We start from the raw sequence: 12,147 nt of genomic DNA on the forward strand, positions 1-12,147 counted from the left end.
CACGAAGTAATGGCTTGTACAGACTGCTGAAGAACTTCATTCATCTTCCAGCTGACGTGCTGCTCTTTTTCCTCATCGGGGGGAAAGAGAGGGAAACACAGCGTTAGAATAAGCATCTGGCAGGCCAGATTGCCAAAGACAGAACTGATCATTCAGCTTTGCAAGGACTGAAAGCGCAGAAGAGCAGAACTACTGGCAGATAACTAAACCTTGTACGTGGGGCTCTTGCAGCCAAGTCTTAGCGATGCACTTCTGTTGACAAAAAGCCACAGGCCACTTGTGTGAAAATGGGGCTCTGTGCCTTATGTGTTCAGTGCTACTAATGGGGCGTAGTTGGAGAAACAAAAAGGACAGCACTGTTTAACATCAGGAAGGGAGTTTGGCAGGGCTACATTATGTCAGTACACCTGTTCGGTATTCACTGTAATTGCTGCTGCATTCTGGCAGCAACAAGGTTGGAATTTAAATGGGGAAAAACAGATGATGTAGTCTCAGGTGTGCCACTAGTGCTTCGCTTTCAGCATTTTTAGGCCGCGGCTTCCATTAAACAGCTTAGAGTAAGAATAGCTGAAGGCTAAAGTAATTAGAAAATTTGCTTACAAGTCTCTCAACCTGGAAAGTAATGATAGTTTGCAGCTTTAGAACACCTTGCATTCAGGGTTCACGGGTAATAACTGTTTAAAACTCTTGGTACATGTTTGAAGTGAGTGTCAGTAATACTCAGTGGTAAGAACTTTAATGTTTCTGGTTGCTGAAAAGTGAAAGGACTTACAGCCTTACTTAAAACAACTTAACAAAGGTTGTGTCTGTATAGAAACCACGTAAGTGGGATTAAATAAAGCCCAGTCTCTACTGCAAGAAAAAAAAAAAAAAAGAATGGTAGATGAAAGCCACTACAGATGAAGAAATTGTATGTATGGGTTTTAGTGTGCGGGGTGTTTAGGGGTCCTGACACTAAAAAATGTCTCAGTGGTGGTCCATTTGCAATAGCAATGCTGATCGTGACAAATGACATCTTCCTGAACCCACGCTCTGGCAAATCGCTAGCATGTCATCTTACTTGACCACTGTGCAGCTTTCTGTCTTGTTAATCACAACACTTTGATACAGTGACTGTAGCCAATTGTTGGTATTCCTGGAACAAGTGCCAGAACTGCATTTTACTGTACCTTGAAGTCCTACCTTAGATCTTATTCTAAATCTGGTGTTTTATCCCTTCACAGAGATATTTTTGAAGAAATATGTAGAAGCCTGTCTTTCTGTTTGGGGTTTTCTTCTTGAAAATGCAGCTTATTCTATTACATAATTTAAAGTTAACAACTGCTTCCTAGCCTGCTTCAGTACAGTTCAATACCTCTTGGACTTAGGGCTTGATATTGCACAAAGTTTTCAATCCATAATTTACAGCTGTTGCTTACAGAAACACAAATACACAGCAGGCATTTGGTGAGGTCCTCTTCATCACTTGTTAATGTACAGTATACACAGACCTCTTATTCATTTGGAAGATAAAACTTCAGCAATTCTGACACAGATCTAACAAATCTACAGAGTCCTGGAGATTTGGGGGTGTTCAGCCTGAAGAACAGAAGGCTCTGGGGAGACCTCATGGCAGCTTTTCAGTACTTAAATGGGGCTTATAAAAAGAGATGAAGAGCTTGGGCAGATAGTGATAGGACAAGGGGGGATGGTTTTAAACTGAAAGAGAGGAGATTTAGATTAGATGTTAGGTGGAAATTCTTCACTCAGAGGGTGGTGAGGCACTGGCACAGGCTGCCCAGAGAAGCTGTGGGTGCCCCATCCCTGGCCAGGTTCGAGGCCAGGTTGGATGGGGCCCTGGGCAACCTGATCTAGTGGGTGGTGTCCCTGATCAGGGCAAAGGGGTTGGAACTGGGTGAACTTTGAAGTCCCTTCCAAGCCGAGCCATTCTGTCATTCTATGATGTAATTAAAGAAGCAAGGGGCAGACACTGAACATGCAAATCAGGCTTGAATAAACACTGACTCCATTATTATAAAGCTGGCATTATAAATAATAGATGAGAACCTTCTGAAATATGCTGCTCTAATTAAATACCAAGACTGCTGCAGATGTGTTAAGATGTAAGATGTACTTCTGGAGACAAGCAACGAGTTAAGCTGTACTGTAAGCTGGACGTCATGGTTAGTAACTGAAGAGCTTCTGGAGAAGTTTTCTGAAGTACAAGGAAGCTGAAATGGGAAAAAGCTGAGAGGCTAGTACAAGTAAACAGACTTTGAACAGCAACAGAGAGATGTAACTACAAGTACTTGAAACAAGAATTTGTGCCCTCGCTACAAGAAGGACATCGAGGTCCTGGAGCATGTCCAGAGGAGGGCTACAAAGCTGGTGAAGGGCCTGGGACACAAGTCCTGTGAGGAGCGGCTGAGGGAACTGGGGGTGTTTAGTCTGGAGAAGAGGAGGCTCAGGGCAGACCTTATTGCTCTCTACAGCTACCTGAAAGGAAGGTGTGGGGAGCTAGGGTTCAGCCTCTTCTCACAGATAACTAGTGATAGGACTAGAGGGAATGGCCTCAAGTTGCGCCAGGGGAGGTTCAGGCTGGAAATGAGGAGACATTTCTTCTCAGAAAGAGCAGTCAGGCACTGGGACGGGTTGCCCAGGGAGGTGGTGGCGTCACCGTCCCTGGGGGTGTTCAAGGAAAGGTTGGACGTGGTGCTTAGGGACATGGTTTAGTGGGTGACATTGGTGGTAGGGGGTGGTTGGACCAGGTGATCTTGGAGGTCTTTTCCAACCCTAATGATTCTATAAGTCATTTCTCTGTTCTGAGGTCCACACCATTTACCAGTGTTTTTCCTATGAAACTGGGAGAAACAAAACTGAATGCACTCATTTAGCAGCCAGGAGTGTAATAGCCCCACAGCTGCTCCATACACCCTTAATAAGGGTGAGATTGCTTTGAGAAAATAGAAAAATATAATAATACTGCCACTATTCTTAGCTGTTCAACATACCATTTGTCCTTTTGCATGTTCTCAGGGGTCTTCAGGAAAGTCTTACCTGAAATAGGTTGGACTGTTAGGGGGATTAGTTTCAAGTTGAAATGAAATGCTTTTAAATGCAAGAAAAAATATATTAAAAAATGCAGTAATATAACTTAAATTGAGAGTTAAAAATAGAAAGTTTTAAAGAGATTTACTTGTTTTTCTCCTCCTTTCCCTACCTGCCAAGATGTGAGGCCAGAGTTCTGTGACTCTCCTACAGGAGCTTGTGGCAGCTTTGCTAGGATAAAGGTGGAACTGTTTTCCTTTGAGTTTTGCTGATGTCAGGACCGTGTCTCTGATCTCTGGTTCTGACAGATAACTAAAAAGCAGCACTTATTTCCAAATCTATTTTAACATATTCTACTTGTAATGTAGTATTCTGTATTTGATTTAAAATAAAAAAAGTCAGTTCACATTTGAATGCCATCTTAATGATATTAAAAAGCCAAAGGCTTTTACAGTAGATTCCTGTTAAAAGTTTAATGTTCTTAATGCAGATTCATGATTAGTCCTAAAAGCACGATAGTGTTACTGAGTTTCACAGATGTATTTCTTTTATCTGACTTTTTTGAAGTGTAAGTAAAACATTCTTGTTGCGTGGTGAAGCTATCCATTTTGTGAAGTTGATTATTTTAAAATTAAAAAACCAACAACTGTTTGATTTTCATCCTTTAAAGTCTTTTAAATACCTGTGTAACAATGTTATGCTCTCTTAACAGAGTTTTGAAGGTACCATTGTGTGGGAAAGCCAGGATCTTCAGGGTCTTGTTTCAAGAAACCTTCACAAAGTGACGGTGAATGATGGAGGGGGTGTTTTCAGGATCATTACGGTGAGTCAGCTCACCTTCCCTTCCACCATGTTTCCATTTTTCCCAGAAGTCTCACGTATTCAGCACTTTGCTTTCCTGTGTTTCTCCATGAAACATGAATTCAGTTGGGCTTCTCCTCTTGTCTCATAGCACAGTTTTGCTCTGCCTGGGAAAAGGACTGTTTTATTTTCTGTCAAAAGTTTGCATACTTAAACACGCTGTGCTGTTGTAGTTTAGCCAGAAAAACTTTAAATTTTACTCTCATCTCCAAAACTACTTTTTCTTAAAGTTTTAGTAGGTGAAATAAGTGTAATTGAGGTATGGAGTGCTGCTGTGGCTTTGTGTTCATGGTGCCACTAGTTTTAAGTGAAACTTTTAAAAATGACCCAAAACGTTACAGTTAAAAATCTTAGTCTTTCATTATGCAGGTTGGAATTCATATGGGGAAAAACAGATGATGTAGTCTCAGGTGTTCAGAATTGCTTTCAACTTACTTTATTCTCAGTTTCCAGAAAACTTCACACCTTAAAATCAGAGGAAAATGGGTCACTAACGACAGACGAACTAATTTATTTCTTTCCGTTAATCTGTCTTTAACAGGCAGGGGAAGGGTCATTGCCACATGAACTCACAGAAGGTGTGGAGGGTATAGCAGGTGGTTTTATCTACACTATTCAAGGTAAGTCTGCAAAACAGTATCACATTTGACGTTATGATTAAAAAAAAAGGAACTTTAAAATACTTTTTTGAGCGTAAAATTCATGTTCTCTATGAACCCCATCAACTTACTTGTTTCTGCTAAAAATAATCTTTTTTTTTTAATGATACCTGATATGGTTTCTTTGCTTACCCTTTGTCAGCCACTCCAATTGACTTTAATCCCATTGTTTTTTTATTAACAAGAATAACATTTTCAACTACAATGTCTTCTCTGCCCTTGTTTTCTGTTACCCAAACCCAAGTTTAAAAATGCTCTGAAATGTGGCCCTCAGAACATTTTTCCTGGGTAACATTCATATTTGTTCCAGTCCTGCTACTTCCAGAATTTGTGTTATAATATTTATTATTAACAACTGACAAACAGCCATTACCTAAAATAGCTTGCTTTTTCACCACTTTTGCTGCTGTTTTATACCTATTTCAGTGGGACGTTCAGAGACCCTGTAGGAGCCCTTTCCAAGGTATAGGATTTTGGACACACAGCCCTGTCGTGTATTCTCATCTCCCTGCCGTAGCTAACACAAGCAATGAGTTTGAGAGTGTTATTCCTGTTTTTGTAGCTAGGTGTAGCAGATAAAATTGAGCAGTCCTCTCATCTTGTCATTTGTGTAGGAACATAAACTGAGGGGTGCTAAGGCCCATCCATCCTGTCTGTGAAAAGTTCTTCAGTACTGCAAACTATCATCTTACCAAGAAGTTCGCTATTCCTTCAAGATCTTTTTAGCTTTTACCCATGGTCAGTTATGTGATGAAGTTCAGCAGGGACTGCCTATATCAAAGCAATGCCAGTTTGGTTATATTTAGAACAGGATATTTTTGTTTGTTTTGGGTTTTATATAACAATAGCTTTTCTAATCTGCTGGTAAGAGTGGACAGCTCTTTATACTAAACAATTTTATAAAGTTGAATCGTTCTGTTACTGAAAAGGAGTACTTTTTTTTTTTTTTTACTTTAAAGACTATATAATCTGTATCAGACCCTATGTAAACTTACTTTTTTGTTATTCTGCAACTTTTGACCTAATATAAATTCGTGAATTAATTGTAGGATTTTCATAATTTCATTGAACACACCTTTTCAGATTTGCTTTTTCAGTATATTGCGTATGATCCAAGAGAAATGTGTAAACTCTTATGTAGATACGCATCTTTGTTTAATGATGGGTGCTGTTTCTTTCAGAAGGTGATGCTCTTTTAAAAAGCCTCCATACTCGCCCAGAAAGGTTTACAAGTCATTTAAAAAGTCTTGAAAGAGAAGATACTTTACTGAAGGAAGAAAGCAGTACCTACGATGATATTGTTTTTGTAGATGTTATTGACACTTACAGAAATGTTCCAGCCAAACTACTGAACTTCTACCGATGGTAAGTTGAAAAGACAGCATTTTCTCTTGTGATTGGTGTCGTTTGTAGCGTAAGATAATCCAGCATGTTACATCATCCAACAGCTTCCACAAAATGCATATGTAATGTGATTTCTTTCATTAAGTTGTGTTTCTCTCAATTTTGGGGCACATAGTGTATCTTATGAATAAAATAATGAGATCTGTATTTCTTGGATGCTCACCCTTGGTGTCTCAAATAAGTGTGACCTGGCAAAACAGACTTCTGCTCTCAGATTCTAGGTGTCAAAATTGTCATGTGTCCTTGAATTTCTTTTAAGTTGTTTCTAACTGAAAACTAGCAGCTTTAGTCTTCGAAAGGATGGTTTTTGGCCAGCTTGTAAACTTTGTGTTTTGGTTTGTGGCCATTGCCTCTTGTTGCGTCACTGGGAACCACTGAAAGTAGCCAGGCTCAGTCGATTTTACACCTTACCTTCAGGTATTTGTAGATGTTGATGTGATCCTCCCTGAGTCTCCTCTTCTCCAGGCTGAACAGTCCCAGCTCTGTCTTTCCTCACAGGAGAGGTGCTCCAGCCCCAAGTCATCTTAGTGGCCCTGCACCAGACTCTCTCCATCCAGTACACCCTTGTCTCTTTTTGTACTGAGGAGCCCAGAACTGGAGGCAGTCCTTCAGCTGTGGCCTCAGCAGTGCTGGATAGAGGGGAAGGGTAGAGGGAGCTTTTGTGTAAAGGTGGGAAGGAAGGGTGAGAGAAAGAATTTCCGTACTGCATTATATTATCTGCAGTAAATCTAGTAAGTTATTACCTCTAAGTTGCAAGTATTCTCACTATTCTGAGACAATCACTTCAATTAATTGGTACAGAGTAAGAAATACAGCTGACAGTTTTAGTTGCTTGTAAGATTACACATTTATTTAACAAATTTCATGGGTAAGAATGTAATTGAAAACTGAAACATGCTTTGAATTCTAAAAAGGCAGTTTAAATGTCAAGACTTAGATCTCAGTGATCATTTCTTACAGGTTAGCAAAATCTTCAGAATTTAGTAATAAAAAGCTTAAGGAAAATGCCTTTCTGGCTAAGTGAAATTACCCTTTAAAACAATGTTTGAATAAACCAAGGAATAATTCCTAGAATCTTGAGCTTCTTTGATTATTTTACAAGTGACAGATATTAAAGTATTTCAGACAGATAAATTTTTCTTTTTTACATATTAGAAGTGAGCTTTCCTGAGGAAGCCTACGTACCAAGTTTCTTTCCACAGATGTTCCATACAAGCCCCTGCAGCTGTACTGCCCTTGATCTGTCTCTTCCTGAAGAATAGACTCCTAACATGTAGCCATTGGCTTTTAACAGCTGTGCTGCCGTCATCACCAGGCATTCACATCCTTCTGAGGTCAATACTGTTTAAGACAGATTAATTAGTAAATCCACCATCTGTCCTGGAGAACAAAACTGCAAGTTTCTTCAGCTTTTACACAAATCCATGCTATAAGGATGGATATATAAATCCATCAAAATAGGATGCAGCTGCATCTATACCTTAGTCGATAGGGAAACCATTTAAAAGTTGAGGGAGGGAATATTTTTCCTTACCTCTTCCTTCCCACTCTGCTTTGCTAAAAACCCTTGTGGAGTGTTTTGTTACAAAATTGTAGTCCATGGGCTACACAGCTCAGCATCTCATCGCTTTTCTTTTTGGCTACAGGACAGTTGAAACAACGAGTTTTGATTTGTTGCTGAAGACGGATGACGACTGTTACATTGATTTGGAGGCTGTTTTTAATAGGATAATGCAGAAGAAATTGGACAGGCCAAACATTTGGTGGGGAAAGTGAGTTATATATTTTCTTTTTGTTTTTAAGAGAAACTGTCTTTAGTGAATGGTTTACTGCGCTAAGACTTTTTTTTTATGTGGGTTCCCCTCTTCCGCACTTGTAATGTAGTTATAAAAAGCAGGACTTTTGTACATGTAGCACTTTGAATCTTAGAATACAGAAATCAATAGTTTACATAGATGTTCCAGAATGTTCCTCTACAATAGATTGAACTTGCTGTGTACCTTACCTAGTTTTTAAAATATGTTGTATGTATATGTCTTTGTTTTGGTACTTAAGTAAATAAAAGTATTACAGTAGTACAAGAAAGTTAAAATGTGAGTAAATGCTAAAACTGTCAACATTACTTTCTCTCAAGCCACTGTGACGTGGCTGGATGCCTGGGGAAATGGGTAAACAGAAGAAACAAAACTGACTTTATAGCCTGCACATTACTTTGAAGTCTGAATGTGAGGCATTGCTGTCTCTTCTCCTGCTGTCTGATTAATGAATTCCTGAGTGAAGTTCACTAGTCTGCAAGTAACTCGGAGGATCAACATAGCCCATCTTTCCCCTTCCATCCATGGAACGCGTTGCTACGCTGCACCCAATGTAGTGCAGAGGCACAACGCGTCTTTCTGTTGCCATCAGCTTACGGAAGAGCTGTCCTTTGCTGCTCAAGGTGTCTCGCTTCACACATCTGGTACTGACTGTTGATGACTTGTAAGGTGACTGAGTGAAGTGTAAACGTGGGGGGTATAGCTGGCTGTCATGGTGGTCTCAGTGATCTGAGTGGTGGGCATGTGGTCGCTAGCCTGTGTACAACCAAAGGGCGAATTGCCTGTTAGATTTTCTTGAGACTACCTTTCCACAAGGTAAAACTAATATTGAATATTGAAGTTGGGTTCGTTCTAGCAAGGTAGGAGGTCGAGAACTTGAATCCACTCGGTGGAAACCAACTTGCAAAAGGAAAAATTGAGCTAGAGGTAAGCTGCCTGGGCAGCTGTTCCAGCTGCTGTAGGGAAATTTCTTCTGGAGTGTGTTTTTGGCTGTAAGACCCGAGGTTCTGATACCGAAGAGATTGTCCTTCTCCTTGGTCTCCCACCTGTGCATCCCTTTGCATTGCTGCCTGCCATGGGCCTGTTTCTTGGCCAGAGGTTTCTGGATGGTTGTTCAACTTTCTGGGTACCGGCTGAGTGTACAGGAGCCTTCTGAGTGGCTTCAGGGAATCCCCCATGCTCTCCTACCTTTCAGCTCTGTGACATCTTGTATCTTCAGATTTGAACATCGGTCAAAGTGCAAATTAAATGCAGTTAGGCTTTTCAGGGAGCTGTTTCTGGTGTGTGGAGTCCCTGACTTCCTGAGCAGATGATAAAGCAGTTAATCTATCTGGCTCTTGACGCGGCTTTATTGGCGGTCTCCCTTCCTTCTGCTCCTCTGAGAAATCAGACTTTGCATTCTTCACCTAGACTTCCTTATTAAGCTCTCTCTAGTTTAGACGAGTGTCTCGTTTGTTGCCCAGTGTTTCTTTAATCTGTTAATACTTGATAAATTCTATCATTCTTAGAGAGACTGATCAGAGTTCTCATGAATTCTGAAATTGCCAGTTTACTCTGGCATTTTGTAGAAACAATGAGATCTCAATGAAGCTGGGAGCTGGGGCACTTTGGATGGAGCAGTACTTAAGTGTGCTATCAGTTAATGGTCCTTTTTTGTCCGACACTTCGTATTGCATGGTGGTTTTATTCGCTATTTTTAAGTCACCATTTAAAAAGCTTTTTTAGCTAATTTAGAGTGTTTCAGGACTGCATGGTTAGAAAAGCAAATAATCTAGGGATCCTACTCCAGAACTGCATGTCATCTTAGAGAGAAGATGCTTTTCTTAGTTACTGCTCTTCTGTTCTTTTAAAGCTGCAGTCAAAAGACTAGTCATTCACAGATAATTCTGCCTGTCATGTCTGCAAATGACCAGATTTTATGATACGGGTAGAAAATACCAAGCTGTTTCTGAAGGGACTGAGTCCGATGTGAATGCTGTAAACGAAAAGGCGATTCACTGAAGTTGGCTCATCCACCATGTTGTAAAAAGCAATGGGATTTCAGAATGGTGCTTTTTCTTGACCTTAGTTAGACCAAAATATTCCAGGTATCGGAAGATTTCCATGAAGATCTGTTTCATTTGTAATACAGTCCTTGCTTTCTCTGCGGTGTAAGATACACTGTTGAGTGTAACATGCTTCATATTCTAATACCAGACTTCTAGGTTTGCCTTCCAATAGCCATTATATGAAATCAGTCTTGCTGTAGAAAGCGTGTTGAAGTATGAAGTCATTTTATTAGGTCACTTAAAAGGAAGAGACAAGTCATGCTGTGAGGGAAAGAGTTGGACAAAACCTTTTCTGTACAGGTAATGTCGTCAGCATAAATTCTCTAATGGTTGTAGTCTTCCGGTAAGACAAGCGTGAGATATAATGAACAAAGCTGAAATCACTCAGGAATATGAAGTGATTGGCAAGGCAGGTACCCCTCGGTTTGTAGGGGGCTACACCCCTCCTGCTGTGACTTGCTAGAGCGGAGGATACAGAGTCTGAAGTGGATCTGGGCATTGGCTGTGGCTTACCTGCTGGGTGCTTTAACGCGTCAGCTTCAGCTGTGATGGAAGGTCTGATAGCAGGTCTGCCACTCTGCTCTAACTCCTCGCTGCAAGGGGCTGGTTCTGAGGTGGCAGTTCTTCGTAGCTCACTAAAGGTTTTAGCTTCTTATGCTGATGACTAAATTCAGCAATGCTTGAACCCGTTTGCAAAAAGCAGGGAGAACCTGCTGCATCGACACAGTTATGCCAGTTAGATTGTAAGGTGAGAGGAGCGTGATCCCAGCCTGTTCCTGAACAGCACAAGCAGGCACAGCAGCCTAACAGGGGCAGCAGGGCTGCGTGCTGTGACAGCGTGCCAAACTTCTGCCACGCGGGCTGGGAATGGGACTGTGCAGGCTGCGCTTCTGGCTTTCTGCGTGCATCTAGTAGTAAATAAAACGTTCCCTAGGGAAGTAAACTGCCAGGATGGTGTTTGTCGTTCAGCGATGGCAGCCTTTGTTGAACATCCGCTTGGTTGAGTTTCATTTGGAAAAAAGCTAGAGAAGGTGGTGGCTCCCCGAAAGCTTCAAAAGCAAATCAGCGGTGAGGAAATAAAGCCAGATCTGGCATCCCTTTCCGAAAGATAAGATGGTCTCATCTGCTGTAATCATGACTAAGTTTTCTTGGTAGAAATTTGGTCTAGCATGGCTATTTTTGGTAGTGTATAAAAATCCAGTACTTTGTCTTGCTTCCTGTTTTTTAAGCAGCCCCAGGTTTTCTGAGGAAGATGGGCTGTGTCACACTGCTGTAACTGCATGCCTGCTGGGGGCAGACTTCGTGTGGTGCTGTAACCAAAGGGGATTGGGCACAGACGTGGTTGTCAGAGAACCTACACAGTGATGTTCACGCTTGTCTGGACCGAAACATAGCAGTGGTGCAGACATGTTAAAGACCCGACTGTCAGTGTTGTGTTTGATTCTGAGACCCTCCTCAAGATCAAAACCAGACAATAATTGCACTTTCAGGTGTTGTGCTGAATTAGATATGTGCTCTAGAGAAATGAGGTTATCTGAACTCCTACTTCTTCCCCTTAGTATTGCTTATTATTATTGTTACTTCAGTGGGTAGCTGTGTTTATAGGTTTCTCGGAGGGCTTTGTACAAACATCTCACAGGTCTAACGTGCTCTTCAGTTTCAGACTAAATTGGGCAGTTGATCGAACTGGGAAGTGGCAAGAGCTGGAGTACCCAAGTCCTGCGTATCCAGCCTTTGCTTGTGGGTCCGGCTATGTCATCTCCAAAGACATCGTTCAGTGGCTGGCAAGCAACTCTGAAAGATTAAAGACTTACCAGGTATTACAGCTTTGCTTCGGTTCTTCTATCTTAAACTGGTTTGGGGAGCAGCGTGCCCACTGGATGAGTGGGAAAGAACGCAGCTCGAGTGTTAGTGTCGGGGTCTCCCAGCTGATGCTTCAGCTTTTGGCAGTGCTTTTGGTCACTATGCTTAGTGTCTGCTCCAGCTCAAATCACAGCTGTTTTGGACTGAGAATCTGGTGTGATAATCTTGTTTTAGTACTGTCTTCCCTGTGAAAACAATTTTATCACAGAAAAGGTGGGGAGGATTAATTGGACACCTGTAAGCTACTCAGGCATAGCTTTTTGTAGTTGCCTTTTTAGTGCAGGTACGTGCTTCATGCTCTCCTGGTGATAATCTTTTTTTTTTCCACGTGTTGTCTCAGGGTGAAGATGTGAGCATGGGCATCTGGATGGCAGCTATAGGACCCAAGCGATACCAAGTAAGTCTGCAGAAATTTTCAAATCTTATGGGAAGAGATCATGACTGTTGCTCTAAGTAGCAAAAATAAAATAG

At 41.3% G+C, this 12,147-nt stretch overlaps 1 protein-coding gene across 3 annotated transcripts in view; it reads left to right on the plus strand.

Moving 5' to 3' along the window:
* The window catches only part of B3GALNT2 (beta-1,3-N-acetylgalactosaminyltransferase 2), a 32,046-nt gene that overhangs the window by 16,939 nt on the left and 2,960 nt on the right, over positions 1 to 12,147 (plus strand). For 2 of the 3 annotated variants that reach the window (XM_066994031.1, XM_066994029.1), the window contains exons 6-11: positions 3,740 to 3,850; positions 4,430 to 4,508; positions 5,729 to 5,912; positions 7,598 to 7,723; positions 11,471 to 11,630; positions 12,017 to 12,073. In XM_066994031.1, the coding sequence (XP_066850132.1) occupies positions 3,740 to 3,850; positions 4,430 to 4,508; positions 5,729 to 5,912; positions 7,598 to 7,723; positions 11,471 to 11,630; positions 12,017 to 12,073 (717 nt within the window). The remainder of the gene's footprint in view (positions 1 to 3,739; positions 3,851 to 4,429; positions 4,509 to 5,728; positions 5,913 to 7,597; positions 7,724 to 11,470; positions 11,631 to 12,016; positions 12,074 to 12,147) is intronic. The other variant, XM_066994030.1, reaches the window with a different exon arrangement.

This window comes from Anser cygnoides, chromosome 3 (assembly GCF_040182565.1).
Source record: "Anser cygnoides isolate HZ-2024a breed goose chromosome 3, Taihu_goose_T2T_genome, whole genome shotgun sequence".
Taxonomy (NCBI): Eukaryota; Metazoa; Chordata; class Aves; order Anseriformes; family Anatidae; genus Anser; species Anser cygnoides.